Source organism: Labeo rohita, chromosome 9, assembly GCF_022985175.1.
Source record: "Labeo rohita strain BAU-BD-2019 chromosome 9, IGBB_LRoh.1.0, whole genome shotgun sequence".
Lineage (NCBI taxonomy): Eukaryota > Metazoa > Chordata > Actinopteri > Cypriniformes > Cyprinidae > Labeo > Labeo rohita.
Window position 1 is genome coordinate 9,994,476 of NC_066877.1, and position 21,820 is coordinate 10,016,295.

Consider the following 21,820-nt stretch of genomic DNA (forward strand, 5'->3'; position numbering starts at 1 on the left):
CAAATAGAAATATTTTTACTATTTAAAATAAGTTTAATCGCTTTTACTCTATTTTGGAATAAATGCAGGCTTGGTGAGCAGAAGAGACTTCTTATATATATATATATATATATATATATATATATATAAAAAATTTAAAACACTTTTTTTGCATCCCTTGTCAATTATAGCTTGACTGGAAATGACAGAAATGATTCGAAATGTTTGATTCACACATTACACAACAAATTACATTTTTTAAAAAAGAAATTACACAATTATTCAGAAAGGATGCATTAACTTGATTAAAAGTGTCAGTAAAACATTCATAATGTTACAAAAAGACTCTCTTGGTGCAGTTTTGCTGTTCAGGTGCAGTTTACACAAGACACGTTTTGAGCAGCAGATCTCTGTCTGTCTGTAGAAGATAAATGAATGCATGCTGTACTCCATCAAAATACAACCATCTAAAGCCACACGGGATCACAACAGCACGCTGTGTTCAATACTATATTACTGATCACGCTGAACTGTTACTGAACTCCTCTGTGGTTTGGGCAGGCAATCAGCCAGTGCTATAGGGAAACTCTCATATTCCCAAAGATAATGACTTTAGTATGTCGGAGAGTAAAGCCACTCCATCCAACAATAACAACAGCATCAAATTACACATTTGTTAGCAGATCAGCAGATTTTCTTAATACATCTGACACCGTCGGCAAACAAAAATGTAAATGTTAGGCCTGTTTGACTATAAAGAAAACAACACTGCCCTGAGTGTGGACAGGATGTGTTCAAGCTTCTAGGTTGTAATTCGAATTAAGAAGGCACACTTTGAAGGGCTGCAGGCCTATTATATGTTAGTCTGTCTCTGAAACACACACACACATGCTCATATAGGTTAAATAAGATGCAGTATGCCGCTTCAGCCCTGGGCAGAGAGCTTGTTGAGGGCTGAGTGATGTTCAAGAGAGAATGGATGTTTACAAATGCAGCTGCTGCCATCCTTAAGGGCTTTACACAGCACACAAGATGAGAAAGGTGTTTTGGCTCAAAAGGGACACACACACGCGCGCAATCTCTGAATAGCTCAGTACTCATTTCCAAACACGTCTATGCACACTGAACTACATTTATTTCTCAGTAAACCAGTGGAGTAAATAGAGTCTTTTAAAGTAAAATGGTTAAATATACAATGCAGACAGATTACTGTTCAAAAGATTGGTGTCAGTAACTTAAAAAAAACACTTTTATTCAGCAATTAAACTGATCAAAAGTCATAATGTTAAAAATGATATCCATTTCAGTTTTAATTAAATTGCAGTATATTCAAATAGAAAACAATCATTTTAAATTGTTATACTGTAATATTTTTAAATTGTAAAATGCAACATTTCATAACTGTTTTTACTGTATTTTGATCAAATATATGCAGCCTTGGTGAGGAGAAGGTCTTTCGAAAACTAAAAAAAAAATAAAAAAAAAAAACCCTGAATAGTCTCACTTTCTCAACTCAAAGCTCCCTTCTCAGTACACTCAAACCATTCATGCAGCAAAAACAGCTCCTTTTGGAAATTTTCATGATATTGACGTCAGAACCTGAGCACTTTACTGCCTATGTTTACATATTAACGCCTCTGCAGTATATAGCAACTTCACCATCCTGTAAAAAAAACAACAGTGTGAAATACAGATTCACCGGATACTAGCCAACTCAATTTTAAAGAGGCCTTACAGTTTCAAAACGTGAATAACTTATATACATGAAGGACAAGGCTGAGCTACGATCACATTACTTGATTTTATCTGTTTTTTTTTAGCATCTTAATTTAGATTAGAGACAAATTAATATACTAATAATTTTTTATAATTTAAATACTTTTAAAGGGATAGTTCACCCAAAAATGAAAATTACCTCACGATTTATTCACCCTCAAGCCATCCCAGTTGTATGACTTTCTTCTTTCAGACGAATACAATTGGAGTTATATTAAAAAAAATATATATCCTGGTTCCAAGGTTTATAAAGGCAATCAATGGCTTTTGAGATTTTGAACTCCAAGAAAGTGCACAAAAAGTACTCCAACACATTAATAAAGGCCGTCTGAAGTGAAGCGATACATTTGTGTAAGAAAAATATCTGTATCATAACTTTAGAAACCGTAATCTCTAGCTGTTGTACACATATTCATGAGGGAGTGGCTTTCCAGTGGATGAAGTAGGACGTAGGCGTAGCTCGCGAGAACCAAGTTTTGTTTACAGCAAAGGAAAACCAGTCTCCTCTTGGCTTATATCAAAACCCTCCAACATTTTTCTTTACAAAACCTCACTGTAAAAAAAGACTGTAGGAATGCTATGAAATGGTTAGCGGTTAGTCTCAGCCTCAGACTTCACACCCACAGAACATTGACTAAACTCCCTCACGTAAGAAGAAAGCTGTCGTGTTTACAACAGTGACAACAGGCGCTTATCAGGACCAACTAAACGCTGGATTTTCAAAAGTATGTGCATATTTAAAATATGTCCGAAAGTTTTACACCAGTCTATTATTTTGGTGACATTTCCACGCCCCTAAACATGACGCGGCACAAAACAAAACGTGCTAAGCATCCACGACCTGCACTCTCAATGAAGACAAGCGGATTTCCAGCACTATAAAAAAAAATCGCTTGCTGTAGCTCTGCTACTAAATTTATTTAAAAATGGCTATCCTTGTACAGCTATGATCAGCTGTTTCTCCATCTTGGCTGAGCTTTCAGTGTTGTTAAGGGGAAGGATGAAGCTAATTGGTTGGTTCTTGTTACATGACCCGCGGTGCGCTTGTGGCATTCTAAAAAAAAAGTTGAGATGTTTTTACCTCGATGCGGCGCAGACACGCCTGGAAAAACAGAGCATGTCACGACCGTGTTGCTTCCGTTATGAGAACATTTAAAAAAAATGAACTTAAAGTAACACTCCACTTTTTTTGAAAATAGGCTAATTTTCCAACTCCCCTAGAGTTAAACAGTTGAGTTTTAATATCATTGCGCCTGCTGCACTCATGGTACGGCAGCAAAGTTCCTTGATTACGCCGGAATGAGAGTATAGTTTCTAGCCATATCAGCCTAAATATCAAAACGTTTCATTAGTACACGATGTAACTGTAGAAGAGTCAAGTTTTAAATAGGAAAAATATCGAAACTCTTTGATCATTTTTGAGCGAGATGCTAACGGTGTAACCGGATTCAATGATCTATGCTAAGCTATGCTAAAAGTGCTACTGCCAGACCCCGAGATCGGCTGAATGGATTCGAAAACGGTAAAACTCAACTTTTTATCTCTAGGGGGAGTTGGAAAATGAGCCTATTTTCAAAAAAAGTGGAGTGTTCCTTTAAAAGAGAAGTCCACTTCCAAAACAAAGATTCACATGTAATGTACTCACCCCATTGTCATCCAAGATGTTCATGTCTTTCTTTCGTCAGTCATAAAGAAATTATGTTTTTGAGGAAAACATTTCTGCATTTTTTCTCCATATAATGGACTGATATGGTGCCCCGATTTTAAACTTCCAAAAGGCAGTTTAAATGCGGCTTCAAACGATCCCAGCCAAGGAAGAAGGGTCTTATCTAGCAAAACGATCAGTTATTTTCATTAAAAAATATATATACACAATTTAAATACTTTTTAATCTCAAACGCTCATTTTGCCTTTCTCTCCCTGAACTCTGTGTATTCTGACTCAAGATAGTTAGGTTATGTCGAAAAACTACATGCTATAAACAACTGTATTTTCTCCCTCAACTTCAAAAATAATTTCAAAATCATCCTACATCGCTGCAGAAGTTCCAACCCAGTCTTTGCAAAGTGAACATGCAAAGAAGATCCAACACCCTTAACAAAAAAGATAAAACAGCGATATTTTTTCGACATACTCTATCTGACATTAACCGGAAAACAAAAACAGTCCAGGCACAGTAAAACAAGACGAGCGTTTGACATTAAAAAGTATATAAACTGTATTTTTTCAAATTAAAATAACCAATTGTTATGCTAGATAAGACCCTTCTTCCTCGGCTGGGATCGTGTGAAGACGCATTTAAACTGCATTTTGGAAGTTCAAAATCGGGGCACCATATCAGTCCATTATATGCAGAAAAATGCTGAATGTTTTCATCAAAAAACAATTTCTTTACGACTGAAGAAAGCAAGATATGAACATCTTGGATGACAAGGGGGTGAGTACATTATTTGTAAACTGTTGTTTTGGAAAAGACGCGATATGTGAACGTCATCCTATGGCCCCCTAGTAAGACCCGGCCTCTTGATTGACAACCACTAGTATAGATGACTTTTCTAATAGTTCTTTACAGCATTACAACATCATGCCAGCATCAGATTATAGCTAATTTCGCAAGCATCTCCCAACCAGCCATGAAGGACAGTCAGCCTTTAAATCACCATTACCCTAGTGTCTGTCTCAACCACAGAAAGTCCATTCAATATCCTGACAGACTGCAGCCACTTTAAATGGATTAGCACATAAACTGTTGCACATCCCAGTAATCTTGTTATCTTCTCCCCTGCCCCTCAATTCCTGCCTCTCAGGCCTCCACCCAGATGTTCGTACAGAAGGTGCATGTGATGGATGAGTCAAAGTGTGTGCGCACATTCTCAGAATTTCGTTGATTCAACACATTGTGTTTCGAGGCACGTCGATCCCGTCTGTGTATAATACAGAAGTATACAAAACTCCCAACCGAGTATTAAAATCCATTTGGTGCTGGATTAAGCTTATTTTACTAAGAGCTGTTGGTTTACATAGTGAGGACAAAAAATGGACACCTTGCCCAATCACGCTGTCAACCACCCTGCTAACAGAATGTTAATGAACTGCTATAAGGAAAATCACCTTAATCCAGAACAAAACAGGTTTTTAAAAGAGGATGTTTCTTTCTGTATTTCATTACACTTAAACATATGTGATGTGTCTTGATGCACAATATCATATATATATATATATATAAAATACCAAAATGCAGACACATGTTTTGGTCCATCTACGAAATTTCACACCTTAAAAGCATTTGTTACAAAAAGAGCTGCTTCTGAGGTAGAAAAAGCACAACATTTCTAGAGAAGATTATGAAAACAAACTATATTTTGGATTTATTTAAAAATGGACCAATTTTTTCTAGCGTTTTTTAAACCAAACACAGCATCAGCTAACATTGCTAACAAACACAGCATCAGCATCAGCTAACAAAGGTCACACACGTGACCTTTTCTTTTTTCTTCTGCAGCTGTGAAAGCTCTTCCCCGCGCCCTCTCAAACTCAAACGCACTTCAGGAGCACCGCTCCAGCCTTTCACTCTCCACCCTCAGGGATTACTCAGGGTGAGCACTGAAATTTGTCATGAGAAAAAATAAAGTCACTCACAGAGGACATCAGTGGAAAAACTTAACCTGTGGAACAGCGCAGAGAACAGAGCGCCTTCAGAGGGACTGGCTTTGTTCTGTCGTGTGATGGAGAGACGCACTACAAAGAACAGAAGATGAAAGTCCATAGGCAACCACATCAGCAAGAGAAACAAAGCTGCTTAAGCCCCCGAAACAAGGTGAAACCAAGAAGACTTTCAAACAGGCATCATGAAATATGAATCAAAGTGCTGAAATGCAGTTCAGTTTCATCATGGGAATATAAGCTGACGTTCTCAAAGGGCCATCACGTCCAGAAAGTCTCTCAAGAAGCAGGTTTTGGGTGAAATTCTTAGAAAGTCAATATTACAATTTTATATCTGTAATCTGAAATACTTTGTCTGGTGGTGAGCTAAAACGAATCTCAATTATTTTTTTTCTTCAGAACACTCAACTGATAACACAAACAGTATCTTTCAGTCTGTCACCTGCACGCAAAACATGAAATATCTGACATACAGTAGTAATCCTTTACAGGTTTTTGCATTTCACTGCACTGCTTTTCCATTTTTGTCTGTGTAAACATGCACTTGATGGATGTGTTTGTCCATTGCGTTCGTCTTGTGTAGCGTCTCGCACATGAAATGACATTCTGAAAACATAGTGCTCAAAGGTAAAAGTTGTTCAAATCGAGTCTTAGCCTTGCGTATTATCCCATTCCACTGCTCAAGTCACGTGTTTTTTAACAGCCGCTTGGGGCTAGCAATAGGTTCTATGTCACTGTCCTTCAGCACATCACATGTGAGAAAGGGGGGGTTAGTTCACCCAAAAATGTAAGTTCTGTCATTAATTACTCGCCCTCTTGTCGTTCCAAACTTGTAAGACTTTTATTCATCTTCGGAACACAAATTACGATATTTTTGGATGAAATCCAAAAGCTTTCTGACCCTGCATAGACCGTAACACAACTGACACGTTCAAGGCCCAGAAAGGTAGTAAGGACATCGATAAAATAGTCCATGTGAAATCAGTAGGGATGTCACAATTCTCAATATAATATCAAACTGCTCGTTACGACATCCACGGTTCAATACGCGCTTGTGAATTGTGGTTTTTCGGGTTCGCATTTAAATAACTTCCTTGTTTTATTTATCTCCGAACTTTCTATGTCTGCCCGCGATTTAACGTGCTGAAATGAGGAAACGCTTCACCACTTATATCTGAAAAAACAACACACGCAGAGCATCTTCCATTCTAATGACATGCAATGACAAGCCTTTCTAAATCTGTTGTCTAACAAAAGCTATAAAAAAAAAAAAAAACAACATAACTTGTTTTTATTTCACAACATCAGTCGAGTGTTTGAAATAACTTCCTTATGTGATCTGATGTGGATTCTTATCACAGAATGAGGCAGACAATAAATTATACTCATATTCTATGCATGTCGATTAGCAATGGCTTATGAAAATACACAAGATGGCTTGAAGAACACAGATAAACCATATATTATTGCAGACGAGTGTTTATTGTCCTTACATTTCATCATTCGAAACGTTTTATGATTATATCTTGTTTTTATTCAGTTACAGCAATAGCGATGCCTTTATCCATATTAGAGAAGCTGGAACGGAACGACATCAGTGATACTTATTTAATGCATATGTGGATTTTCTGCACGAGGGCGCCCTCTGGTGTTCGGTATGAATAAAACCCATTCTATTTTGCGTAAAATTGGAAAAAATGATACCTTGATCAAAAGAAAAATTAGCCAGACATATTCTAAACCATGCTTTTTCCAGTGTACAGAGGTTTACGGGAGTATTTTGTTAATTTGTTGCAAAAAAAAAAAAAAAACACTGCAGTGGCAAGATATCAGAACCGAACCGAAAACCGTAGTTAATACTAATTGACTGATTGTAGTATTTGCTTTTATTTTTAATCAAAACCACAATTCTTCAAATTACAAAAAAAAAGGCAATTATGGCAAAACATTACAGTCGAATTATTGAATAAAATCTGAAAAAAGTCCTAAGATATTTAAAATTAACCAGTTAGTATCACTTTTGAGTGTGATAAATGGAGGCAATGCAATTCTAAGGGGACCTTAGTTCATATCACAGGAAAGCAGTTGGAGAGGCAGCTGCTCTGACAGATGCTTCACACTTATGGTGAACATCATGTATCCACTCCGTCATCAATGCGAATCAACACTGAATCCACATGCCACACATTGTTTACAGCAAGTCTGGTTCCAGTTTAAATACTTTTTTACTTTTATTCACATTCTACAGAATTAAAGGCAACATGTTTAAGTGCTATTCGCTTAAGTGATTATATAATGCGTCCAGCGAATGCTGTTTTCAGGTCCAAGCCTCAACTTATTTCACTTGAGAATACTATCTCAACAGCCATTAATGAGCACTGTTTATTCATATTAAACATTTAAGCTAAACGTTTTCAAACTTACAGTGTACACTACAGTCTCTGTGCTCACAGCGTCCCAAACACAAGTTATTTTTTATATTTACTTATTTATTTATATGTATATTATTTATTTGTCTTATATGTATTAGTTATTTATTTATATGTATATTTTCATTGTCTGGCTATCAGGGATTTCGGTATGGAGTTAAAGGGGAGGATTATACTTTTTTTTTGGTAGTATTATATTAGCATTGTTCTTTGTTTTCTCGAGGCATCTGACAGAGCATTTGGACATGGAAGACACGTGACGTTAGACTAAATTTGTTTTAGTAAGCCTTTTTCTGCAAGCTTGTGAAAAGAAACGAGCTGCTCAGATTTTGCTCCCCCCGTGATGTAGTAAGAGGAATTTATAATCATTTTACCACCCCTTAATCTGCACGTTTCCGCCCACAGCGCTGCTTTTGTTTTTGCTATCAGGCCATGGCAACAGTTTAAGCAAAGCATGTTAACTGTTCTGTCATTAACTGCACAGATGAGCACATAAGACTATTTAGAGTCCCAGCCTCAGAGGAGACAAGACATTGAGATTGACTGAATACTGATTTATTTACTGTATATTACGCTGCTGACAAAGATCTAATATAAACATGCAATTTCTTTCCCAGCTGTTTACCTTCACAGACATAATCGACTGTTTTTGTAATTCCTGTGTGCTTTATTGTAATATAAACCTGTGTATTTAACAGTTTAAGCGCAATAGGTCATGAAAGAGAACTTAGCTTAGTACTCACACGTAGGGTTGTGACGATGAGGAAATTTCCCCACCGGTTAATCGACATGTGACAACACCGGTAATACCGGTATCACCGTGGGGGTGGGGGTTTCCTCTTTTCCTCTTTTTTTCTGCGTTTAAATAGCTTATAAATGCGTGCGTATTATACTTTCACTTTCAGTTTTGCGGGAATTGGCAATTCGGCGTCAATTGTTTGAATGGACGACAACGAAAGTACAAAAAAAAAAAAAAAAAAATCACTGATATTAAACAGAACTTTTATTAACATAACGAAAAAAAAAAAACACAACGCCATTCTCTTTCTGTAAATTCGACTCCTCTCGTTCTCCTCACGTGATAAATGAAATATGACATATTGTAGCCATGTTCAGTTTTTAATTATAGTGCATGCTCTCGTCTTAAGTAAATTATTTAGAATTATATTTTCCATTTAATTCAAATAAATATTTAATAAAAAAACGAATACTTAAAAAAAAAAAAAAAAAAATTGTTGTGGGGACGGTGTCACGGTGGAAAAGTGATGTCACCGGTGTTGCGTCTTAAAACCAGTAACACCGTCAACACCGTCTATCGTGGCAAGCCTACTCACACGCCGTGTGACAGCCGCTTTCTGTGGGCTCAGAAAAGCCTGTATCAGAAGTTTAAACTAATTTGGTTTAAAACACATGATTTCTGCATGATAGACATGATAATCAAAACCAGATGTTTTTTTGGCAGAGTATCTGACCTACGAGATAAAAGCACAGCCCTATTGTGGAAAAGGGGGCGGGGAGCATAACCTCATTTGCATATAAAAATACATGCATGAAAACAGCGTGTTTCTGCTTCCACTCAAAATGGCCATTTTCAAAATTATATAATAAATGATCTGTGGGGTATTTTGAGCTGAAACTTCACAGACACATTCTGGGGACACCTGAGACTTGTATTACATCTCGTAAAAAGGGGCATAATAGGTCTCCTTTAAAATGTCTGTAAAAACAGTACACTAACATTCAAAAATTTGGGGTCAGTAAGATCTTAAGACTTATTCAGAAAGGATAATTACTTCTTTCAAAAAGTCTGACTCCAATGTTTTAACAGTACTGTATATTTTCTGCTTTTTTGTGACATCTACACAGAGTAAATAATAACTCAAGATTGGCAAATTTAGTACAAAAAGTAATATAACTGCCTCAAAACACTGAGGACCCCCTACACAGGATTCAATTTTGCCCATCGGGAATTAGCTGGATCATACAAAATGGGCCAGGCCGCATGAGAGTTTGCTAAAACAAATAGAAAAATAGCCTTTTAACCAATATTCAACATTATCCAAATGCCTGTGTGACCTAGGTGACGTCAGCTAAAAAAGAAACTCATTACATTTTAACCAATCATTATCAAAGATTTTTCTTTAGAACACGCACCAATAAATCATTCACAATCAGACCAGAAGTGTGCATTAAGAAATTAAAAACGGTCAAATCAGACTGAATGCTGCAACAGACATCAGCCTAACCCCACAGGACACAGACGAGCTCTAAAAACGGAAGAGTTTGTCATTTTTTAACGGGAAACCGTTAGTTGCTTTAGACTGGAAATGACATGTGACTACTTTTAATGAACACTGAATATAGGAGGAACAGGAAGCTATTTAAAAAAAAAAAAAGCTGAGTATCACTGGGACAAGGGTTTACAGCTGCACAAAGTCATCAGGGTCTTTAGAGGACAGAGTCACATGCTTTTAACACATGGTTCCAACGAGGACAAAGTGCAGAGGTCAAAACCCAAAGGGAGACGGAAAGTTCACAACATGTTCCTTGTCACATACACAATAAATAAGGAACGGGGCAAGAGTTGCTGTTGAATGCAGCCAAGATCGCCTCACCCATGGAAATGAACCCACCCTCTTTATCTCCTCCTCTCTCTACAGCTCATTTACTGTAACTTCTTCCTCTAAAACCTTCAGAATTCAGCATCTCTTACCAAAAGTACAGTATGATTACACAGACAGGATCACATGGTAGTAATAATAATACTAATAACAATATAAAAATGTTAATAATAATAAATATAATAATACCATATTAGTGATTAGCCATTATAGCCATTATATCAATGCAGATTGTGTTTGAATTCATCACCACTAGGCTGATGGAAGCTAAACATAAATAGACTATGAATGAGGGAATAAGGAATGCAGACAGAGGAAATGTTCCGAGCTATTGTGTGACACAGTCCCTGTGTTGGTCATATGACATGTGGGTGAATTGTTTTGGGAGAGAGAAAGGGCCATGAGCAAGAACAAAGGGAAAGGTAGGGGTTTGGAATGGCTGGGATACAAACGCAGTTCTCAGACCCTACAAACAACGAATAAGTCACTTCTTCTTTCCACTGTCTGACTGCCAGTTAGCGTAAGTGCTGGGAAAGAAAGGAAAAAACTACGTTCATTAATTGCAGGGTGTACAGAATGATGGAAATCCTCTATTCTATTCTACCTTTCTGCTTAGTTCACAGGCAAGGCATATGCAAGCTTATTAGAAAAGTGGCATCATGTAGAAAAATCGGTAAGGTTTTTGTTTAAAGTGTGCACAGCAGAAACAATCAAATCCCACTCTTACAAAGGGAAATAGATATAGTTGGAAATACAAGTCAGAGAGAAAGCAAAACCATAAACAAAATGTCAACTTTACTACATCAACTGATTCAATTGATAAAAAACATGGTTTCTGCTGACTGCAAATATTGCCATGTGTGGTAAATTACTGCAGAGAACATGAAACCACCAAAAAGCTAAATTCAAAAAACATGAGTTTATGTAAAATGTCAATGGTCATTCAGCCTATTGTGTTCATTTTTGTTTCGTTCAATTTTAATCGCATACTGCCGAACAATCTGTGTCATATTTCTTGTGTTTGGTCACCACTTGATGACCAAGGTAAAAACTAGGTCCTGAATCTTATTCAGGCAGTCACTCTTCAAACCACTTCCTCAGCTGATTCACTATGCCAAATTAACCGCCCTATCGCGATGCAGATGAGCCATCTGTCTCATTTCTTTGCACAGTGTCTTTTCGCTCTCTGTCCAGCCCTCATTCTTCAAACCTCTTCCTGTCACTGTGTCTCTCGGATCCGGCCCTGATGAGACACACAAGCTGTCAAGCGCTCCTGGTTCTGTTTACATTGCTTTGTGGTGCTATTTTGTTTCCATTTTGATGTTTAGACCTTAAGCGCTAATGCCAGCACTCCATTAGCCATGCGCTTTGATTGCATTAACAATCTCTGTGAACCGTCAGTGTAATATAGGCTTCTAAGAGATAAATAATTTACATTTCTATACTTTTTAACCACAAATGCTCATCTTGCACTAGCTCGACCTCATGCATTACGTATTCACATCGGAAAGGTCACACATGACCTAGGCGGAAGTACCGACCTAGTGTTTACAAAGTGAACGTGCAAAGAAAGTCACTCTTTCTCAAAAAAAAACAACGATGTTGGACAATTTTGCAGTTGGAGGAGGAAATGAGAGTGAGTTTTTCATCTGACCTTTTTGAAGCAAAGTATACAGACGAAGAACTAACCACTAGTGTTGCACAATATACCGGTACTAAAAAGGTATTGCGATACCCTGCTTTTAAAAACAGTATGATTCCGCATTTTACCAGTACTTTAAGAACGTATTTTGAGAATCCTGCATGTTCTGCGCGTCTCTGTGTGAATGAATGGCGCAGACGCGCGGTTTCATTTACTACACACATACTGAAGTGCGTGTGATGCTCGCCAGTGTTTTCAGTCTCTGCTGTCTCAATATACGAGTACCTGAACGCATAAACAATCTCTGGAACTGCTCTGAGAGTCACTTCGTGAGCATTTTAACTTTACTTTTGAGAAAAATAATCGTCACATCTTATACAACCAGAAACTTAGTTCACATCCACAACAAAAATGTACAGATAACTTAACAAGTTAAACTGACAAGTAATTTTTGAAACAAATTGACAATTTATATACTTTTTAACCTCGAATGCTTGTCTTGTCTCGTCTCTGCATTGCGCATGCATAGTCTGTGTAATCTGAGTCAATACAGTTAGGGTAGGTTGAAAAACTCCCATCTTGTTTTCTTCTTCAACGTCAAAATTGTCGTAGTTTCTCGACATACCCTAACTGTATTGACCGTATTGACCCGGAAAGAAACAGAGTTCACGCAGACCTAGACAAGACAAACATTTGAGATTAAAAAGTATATAAATTGTCGATTTGTTTAGAAAATGACCGACCGTTTCGCTAGATAAGACCCTTCTTTCTCAGCTGGGATCGTTTAGAGCCATTTGAAGCCATTAGAGCCATTTGGAAGTTCAAACTTGGGGGCACCATAGAAGTCCACTATATGGAGATAATTTCCAAAACAAAAATTATCAAGAAACAATTTCTTATTGCCTGAAGAAAGACAGACACAAACATCTTGGATGACAAAGGGGTGAGTAAATAATCTGTAATAATAATAATCTTCTCCTTTAAAGGTCTTCACAGCAACCCGTCAAAATAAAAGTTTGGTTAAACTTGACAGAAATATTACTTTATGTAATAATAGGGCTACTACTAATCAAAATATATTGTTAAAACAATATTTAAGGAATATTTACCAGAAAAAGTAATTATTAAAAATTAATTATTAAGTATTTCATAGGGCCAAAAAATGTAATTTTTGTTAAACTTTTTAATAAACTGCTGATAATTGTGTAAGTTTCATGATTTTAATTAATTAAACATGCTTGCTGATTAAGATTTTTTTAATGTACCCAAAAAGAGTCTAGAAAAAAATTTAAACAACAACAACAAAAAATAAAATAATAATAATAATAGGGCCCTATTTATCTCATTCGTGTCTGTTTTATTGTAGTTGTCCTTTAGTGTGTTACTTGCATCTATGTTCTTATTATTTATAAGGATAGAACTTATAAAAAGATAGAAAGATCAAACTTTTCCTGTTGTTCTATGTTTTTATCGTCGTATCGGTTCTGTAGTAACATCAAGATGTTTTAGTCAGGTATCGTACTGAAGTCAAAATTTTGGTATTGTGGCAACACTACGAACCACGCTTGACTTTTCCAATAATGCAACCAAAACCAGACTGTTACAGTATTTTCCGGTTCTCAATTCCCAACCCTAGAGAGAAATAATGTACCACATTTTTTTTTTTCTAACTTTATACCACCTGACAGAGTGTGAGGAGAGAAAGATAGAGCGAGGTGACACTGGGAGGCCAATAACACCTGCCACGAATGACAGCAAGAAGTTCAAGTGACAGCTCTCGAGAACTGCAGCCGTTGGCACTGGAGAAACAGGCTCATGAGGTGGTGAAACTAAAAAAATGTCAAGGTCTGGAAACGTACAAGGGCTTAACGACAACGATTGCGCTCTCCAGCCTAATATGGAGGTAGAATGGCGGGGACGCCACAGTGATAAGACTGTAAGAGTGACTCAATGAGGACTTGTCTGGGAACGCTGAGAGCGGAACAATCTGGAATGATCCTGAAGGCAAAGCAGGGAATCGTGCATCACTCAGAACGGAAGATGGTTATTAATAAGAGCATCATCAAGATCCAGCTCTTTGCATGGTGAAACTCTTTCTCTCAGTCACAAAGTTCATTTGCTTTCTACTGTAAATCACTGTGTTTCTCTCTCAGCAGTGTGTTTAACACAACCCCCTCACTTTCCTGCTCTCCTCTTGACAGTGCACGCGTGGGTTCCTTTCGAAGAAAAACAATCCAGCCCCAACAAAAGCACAAGCAGTAAGTATATACGATGAGCGTTGACTCTCTCCTCTCCGTGAGCTTCATTAGAAAACTATGGCCTCTCATTCCGCTTCTCCTAGGCTAATCATGCCTTCCCTGGCCTGCTATTTTTGGCCCATTGTGCTTTCCACACACCCTGAGGATGCAAAGCCTCTGTGGGCTCAGCGGAGCAGAAGAAAAGAAAATAGGAAGAATGAGGCAATGGTGCAGCTCGTTTTAACCTCTTGTACTATAACAGGAAAGCAGCGGAATGATGTAAGGTGCCATTCAATTACCCGTTTGATTTAGCAGTCCCTTTTATCCAATGCAACTTTCAGCGAGCCGAGCATATTAAAGTGAACCCTGGGACAACCTAGGGTTAAAAGCCTTGATCAAGGGCATAACAAAGAGTCACAGATCAGCCCTTATGGGATCTGAACATATAACCTTTCAGGTAATACGCCAGACTGAAGTACAAAAATACAGTAAAATCTGTAATATTTTTAACTATTGTTTCAATTTTAAAAAACTGTTTTCTCTTTCAATATATTTTAAAATGTAATTTATTTTTGTGATACAAAGCTGAATTTTCAGCATCATTACTCATCATCAGTCTTCAGTGTCACACGAACCTTCAGTAATCATTCTAATATGTTGACTTGAAATATTTCTTAAATATTGTGTTGAAAACAGTTGTGCTGCTTAACATACACTACCAGTCAAAAGTTTTTTAATTGTTTTTTAAAGAAGAATTTATTTGATCCAAAGTACAGCCAAAAGAGTTACATTCTGAAACATTTTTACTATTTAAAATAACTGTTTCCTATGTGAATATAATTTAAAATGTCATTTATTCCTGTGATTTCAAAGCTAAATTTTTAGCATCATTACTCCAGTTACATGATCCTTTAGAAATCATTCTAATATTCTGATTTGCTGATCAAAAACATTTATTATTAATGTTGTTGTTGAAAATAACTGAGTAGAATTTTTTTTAGATTTCTTTGATGAATAGAAAGTTCATAAGAACAGCATTTTTTTGAAAGAGAAATCTTTTTTAACATTATAAATGTCTTTATCATCACTGTTGATCAATTTAAAGCATCCTTGCTAAATAAAAGTATTCATTTCTATAATTTCTTTTTTTTAATAATAATAATAATAATAATAATAATAATAATAAAGGTTTCATGAACAGTAAATCAGCATATTAGAATGATTTCTGAAGGATCATGTGACACTGAAGACTGGAGTAATGATGCTGAAAATGTAGATTTGATCACAGAAATAAATTATATTTTAAAATATGTTCAAACAGAAAACAGTTATTTTAAATAGTAAAAAATGTTCCTTTTTTTAATGTTTTTGCTGTACTTTGGATCAAATAAATGCAGGCTTGGTGAACAGAAGAGACTTCTTTAAAAAAAAAACATTAAAAATCTTACTGTTCAAATCTTTTAACTAGTAGCATATTTGTAAAAAACCATTATAACATCTGATTATACAATGTCTTTACTGTCAGTTTTAAATAATTTAATGCATCCTTGCCAAATAAAAATACAACTTTCTTTTACAAATTCTTACTGTGCGCCTATTTTAGAACTGTACAGTACATTGTTTTAATATCAACATTAACAGAACACTGTAAAATAAATGTAACGAAATACAAGTTGTTGCTGTGGTATTTAAATTGTTAATGATATCAAACAGCAATAAATGTTAATATAAACAAACATCAACATATGACATTTATATCGTGTTGCATCACAATATCATAACTAAATATAGATTAAATCTTCAGTACGGTGTCTCATAGAAGTTGTTTTGACCACACTAAGAAATGCTGTGAGTTTGTACTCATTTATAATTACATACTAATTCATTCATTCATTCATTCATAAAAGAATCTGAAGTGTAAAGAATTTCTAAAGATAATTTTATATAAAATAGAAATATTTTATATTGATGAGAGTCAATCAGCACAGCCACATTTAAGTTCATCTTCCAGGTAACATTCGCTGCACACGTGTACAAAACTACAGTATGTCAGGCAGCTGAAAATAAGCAATGCACATCAATGCTCAGTTAGGCCACAAACACCAAGAACACACAGACAAAACCTGCAGATCTGATGAAGTTCTTATCAGATTGAACCTTGAACCTTAGAAGGCAATAACGAAGCAATGAGGGTTGTTTCCCTACACACACACCACTTAATATCATGCAGATCAGGCCTGACAGAGAAAAAGCAATGTGAGAATTATTCAGACCAGAGTGACATCAATCTATGGAATAATGAGTCAATATACGCCCTCGGTGACCAGGCTTCGGAGGTGTGTACATATGTGGGTGGGTTTCATGTCAATTAATACAGTGACCTTTCTCTCAAAGATTTTCCTGACTATGATATTCATCTGCTAAAGCTGCACGTCACATTTTAAGATTTAGCTTAAATTTCTGAGATCTGTCCAACGAGCTGACACACAAGTGTCTCTTTGTACCTTCAAGCTACAAACAGAATCTTCAACAGAGTTAACCTTAACAAGATCCAAGATTAAGAGTTTCTCAAAGACAGGTTGAATATGATGTTATAAAACGGAGGGAATTTTTCAGATTCCTCTCCAGGACTGTGGACTATTATATTAACCTTGAGTCAAAAGTTTATAAAACTTGTATAATGTGAATGTAGTGCTTAATATAACAAGCTTGTAAAATTATTAAACAATCAAATTTACCAGATTTTCAAAACAAATCTCTTACAAAGCCCAACAATGTCACTCCACCACTAACTTGCATGAAAATGGAATAAAATATCTGAAATATCTGATATCGTACAACATCTCATAGCCATTACAAATTTTCTTCCAGTTGTTTGTGTTGGGAATGCAAATGACTGTAAATGCAAAATTGGTCAACCTCTACATTTGGCTAAACCTTGCATGAGACAGAAGCAAACATCAGAGTTTGGAAAGCATCATCAATAAGCATACAGAGTTGAACGTTCTGCTTTATACAACTCTAATCAATACACGGATGGATTTAACTAGAGAATGATCGACCATAGAGCAATGAGCTGTCACAATGTGCTCCATAGCTCATTGATTTCCAACTAGGGTGGTTTAGTACTAACCTAACCTGAAATTCCCCACATTAATACTTTTCCGGGGTTCCCTCCACGCATTTGTGGACAGGAAAATATGGAATTCCTTTAAGGTTAATGTCATCTAGTGCAGCCAACTGGATGTGTTCCCACAACCTGTGGTGCCCAATATCAGTTCATTGATCACCCCAATCAATCTCCAACCTTTTGGTCATCAGCCCAGCTATTTAACTATTAATCACCTTGCTAAATATTACCACCTGATTCAATAGTTTAAGCCAATATACCATAGTTACTAGGGATGGGACAATACATCGATTCGTGGATCATTTCTGAGATCTTCCGAATGCATCGCCGTTCTCTTTGGAATCGATTCTCAGCTTATATTTTAACAGCAGATGGCACGCTAATCTAGTTTTTATCCGCACACTCAAATGCTCATGAAGAAGAGTGCTGAAGAGAACTTGTGCATTCAGCTGAGTCATGTAATTTCACCTCGGTTCAGAATGCTTTTATGATGCAAGATTATTGTAAACACAGCCCACTGTAAACACCCTTGTAATTCGCTTCAATCTTTCAAATTGTATAAATGATTATTTTAAGTGCGTGTACGGACTTTGAAACAAGCAGAGAACGGCTGTTTCTAAAGCAAGCAGTGCCATCTGCAGTTCGAAACTAAGCTTGGATTTGAGAAAGAATCGCAATGTGTTCGGAAAATCTCGAATCGATGCTGAATCATTTCTTGATTCACGTTGCAATGACTTATTGTCCTATCCCTAATAGTTACAATTAATTTGCACACTCCATCAGTGCCATCAAAAAATTACATTAAACAAAAAAGTGACTTAGTTTGAAGGAATTTACATATTAATTCATTATACAACAGTTATAGTCTTTATATTTAGCATTGAGCACAAGGCGTTTGATGGTCATCTGCATCACTCCATTTGACAATGTTCATGGAGTTTCAGAGAAGAGCGTAGCTGGATTCATAAAACACTAGATGAAAAGTACCCAAATGGCCTACAACTTGTACACAAAATTACAAAGCGTGCAGACACTTTACTATCCAGTGAGGCTAAGGGAAATGTGAATAGAGTGTTTTCTCAATGCGTCACCAATTGGCCATATTGGCAGCACTCAACGTAAACAATGCCACTGAACCGGACGAGACTTGCATATTTTGCTGATTATTGCTGCTGAAAATGGTCAATTATTGTAATGTTTTGGCCTGTGCTAATTGGTCAGACCAGGAAAACATTTGGAGTACTACAGACTGCCAAAAGTTATAACAACTCAAGGAGAAGAGTGCAAACAACTGTCTGAGGAACAAAAGGCGTTTGTGGTTGAGCAAACTGAACCAGGATTTCCAGAGCAAGAATCTTGACAGCATTCATGTTTGTTCTTATCATTTCTAGTCAGGCAGGTAAAATATTAGGCTAATATCTTAATTAATACTGCTTGTACATATCTTTACTATAAATATTGTAGCCTTTCCTGTTTACAACATCCTTCTATATGTGATTTATCAGCTTCCACACGTTTTTATTCGTGGTTTAGACAGCATAAATTACAACAACGTATTCAGTAGTACACTGACCATGCAATTAATGCTGTTGTTTACATCCAAGTATCTCCAATATGGCCACGCATCTGGGTAACTGACCAAACACTGACGTAAATTCAGACCCTCTATTGTGAGGAAGCATTGATACTATATAGATGACACTTCTTTAACAGTTGCAAAGTAAGTAATTTATTAAATGCGTTTGTTGCAAGTGTTTTACTTTACGCAGTGCTCGCTCGGAATGGGTTTCTCTCACTAGAGAGTCATATTAAAAACGTGGAGCGGATTGATTATAGACATTTGAAATCTCTGTGGAGCCGTTCCACATGAACACACCGCTCCAAACCAGATTTTACACTCAGCGTCGCTTGATGAAAGGCGAAGTTTGTTGGCTTCTTTTTTGACGTTTAAAAAGTAAACAAACTGAAAGCCCAAATTCAGCCTTAAAAATAAACCGTGCTGTAGTACTGACTGTAAATATCAGCAGCTTCTTCCTAGTGTGATATAGCATAAACAAATCAATCTCAGAGATGAACTCACCTTTGCCATTTTGCCAAGCCGTGTACCAGGACAGACTGAGAAACGACGTGAAGAAAATAATCGCAGTGGCAACAGTTCCATTTCTGAGCCTCATCTCATTTCAGCGCCTCCCCGTGCAGCTGCCTCTGGTCCTCCTGATCCAGGCGTACATAAGCGCTTCAGGGGAGCGGACAGGAGGTAACGGGGGCCCGGATCATATACTGTCTGCACCGCGATCCTCCTCCTCCTCCTCCTCCTCCTCCTCTCGGTCGCTGCTAGAGTCACGAGGCAGCCCAGCGGAACTGATGCATTTCCAGTGAAAGATGTGCAATCCTCATGCCTGCCTTTACTGTAAGAGATCATGAATAGATTTAACAAAAAAAAAAAAAAAAAAAAAAAAACGCATAGAAATCTACACGATAACATATTGTTTTGGTTTCGATGTTGATCTAATTTATTTCTTTTGTGTGTGCGTGCTGACCGCATTGATTACAACAGTTAAACAGATAGCTGTTTAAATATGTATGCAACCTTATGTCTAAGGAAACGAATTACCAAGAGACATACAGAAATACTGCAGAGGATAATTAATTTAGGAGGAGGGGTGATCGGGTAAAATAAATCACTGAACGGTCACAAAACAGCCACATAATTTTGAGCTGCAAAATAAACAGAGTTGACTACCTGTCGGAGGCTCCCAAAATATATCAGACAGGCATGAGCAACAACCCCAAGTTCAACACTTCTTACCTTTCAGTCTGTTATTGAACAACGAACCGGCGCGGCTCGATCTCATAAAACCTATCCAGTGAGAAAACCGGCAACAACACGTTTTGTGATGTTCATTAAAATAGCAAATTAGACGAACCGTCCTGCCAGAACCTTCACTGGTGATGTGATCTCTCAATCGAGCTTTGTTGAAGACCACACCCACAGAAAGTAACGATCGCCCACCCGGGAGCTATGATTGGCTGGAGGCATAACACCCCGCCCGTCATTGATGTTGATTGGCTGGAGTCAGAGCGCAGCTCCTGACTGCCGCCACGAGGCGGACTTAAGCCATTGCACAGTCTCTCTTACTTTTCCTTTTAAATTGAAACAAATATCTTTTTTGCAACACCATGGGTGGATATAAATCCCGGCTTGAATACTATTCCGTTGTCAAAGTATCAGTGTGTAAGTACTCATCAGCGAGCTCTCATTACATGGAGACTGACATGTACTGTGCATATTATTAACATGGTTTATACAATTATTAATATTACTGGGGAAGCTACATTGAGGTTATGATGTTTCTAATTTTTTATATTACTTTAAACCATACTGTTTATTTATTAAAAAGCAAAAAGGCTATTAGAACAATATAACATTACATGATCTAAATGTACACTACCAGTCAAAAGTATTTGTATTATTTGTAAAGTAAAAGTATTATTTGAACAGTAAGATTTTAAATGTGTTTTTAAAAAGTCTCACCAAGCCTGCATTTATTTGATTTATTTGTAGTATAGCAAAAACAGTACAATTTTTAGATATTTTTACTATTTTAAATAACTTTTTTCTATTTTAATATATTTTAAAATGTAATTTATTCCTGATTTCAAAGCTGAATTTTTAGCATCATTACTCCAGTCACATGATCCTTTAGTAATCATTCTAATATTCTGATTTTGTGCTCAAAAACATTTATTTTTATTATTATTATTATCATTATGTTGAAAACAGTTGAGTAGATTTTTTTTTTTTTTTTTTTTTTTTTTGAATAGAAAGTTCAGAAGAACAACATTTATCTGAAATAGAAATCTTTTGTAACATTAGAATTTTTTATCAAGAATCCTTGCTAAATAAATCTATTCATTTCTATAATTTCTTTACTAAAAAAAAAAAAAAAAGCTCCAAGCTTTTGAATGGTATAGTGTATAATGTTACAAAAGCTTGTTTTTTTAAGATAAATGCTGATCTTTGGATCTATTTCTATTCATCAAAGAATCCTGAAAAAAACATACTCAACTGTATTAAATACTGATGATAATAATCATAAGAATAAGAAATGTTTCTCGAACAGTAAATCAGCAAATTAGAATGATTTCTGAAGGGACATGTGACAATGAAGTCCAGAGTAATGATGCTGTAGCTTTTGATCACAGAAATAAATACATTTTAAAATATATTCAAACAGAAAACAGTTATTTTAAATAGTAAATTTCACAATATTACTGCTTTGCTGTATTTTAGATCAAATAAATGCAGGCTTGGTGAGCAGAAGAGAATAAAAAAAAAACAT

General features: G+C 36.4%; 1 protein-coding gene across 1 annotated transcript in view; it reads right to left on the reverse strand.

The window, feature by feature from the left end:
• mgat4a (alpha-1,3-mannosyl-glycoprotein 4-beta-N-acetylglucosaminyltransferase A) overlaps positions 1-20,453 on the reverse strand; it is a 62,424-nt gene extending 41,971 nt beyond the window's left edge. Inside the window, exons 1-2 of the mRNA XM_051118843.1 lie at positions 20,287-20,453; positions 19,558-19,885 (exon numbers count right to left, since the gene is read on the reverse strand). Of these exons, the coding sequence (XP_050974800.1) occupies positions 19,558-19,651 (94 nt within the window). The 5' untranslated portion in view covers positions 19,652-19,885; positions 20,287-20,453. The remainder of the gene's footprint in view (positions 1-19,557; positions 19,886-20,286) is intronic.
• Positions 20,454-21,820: the final 1,367 nt, after the last annotated feature.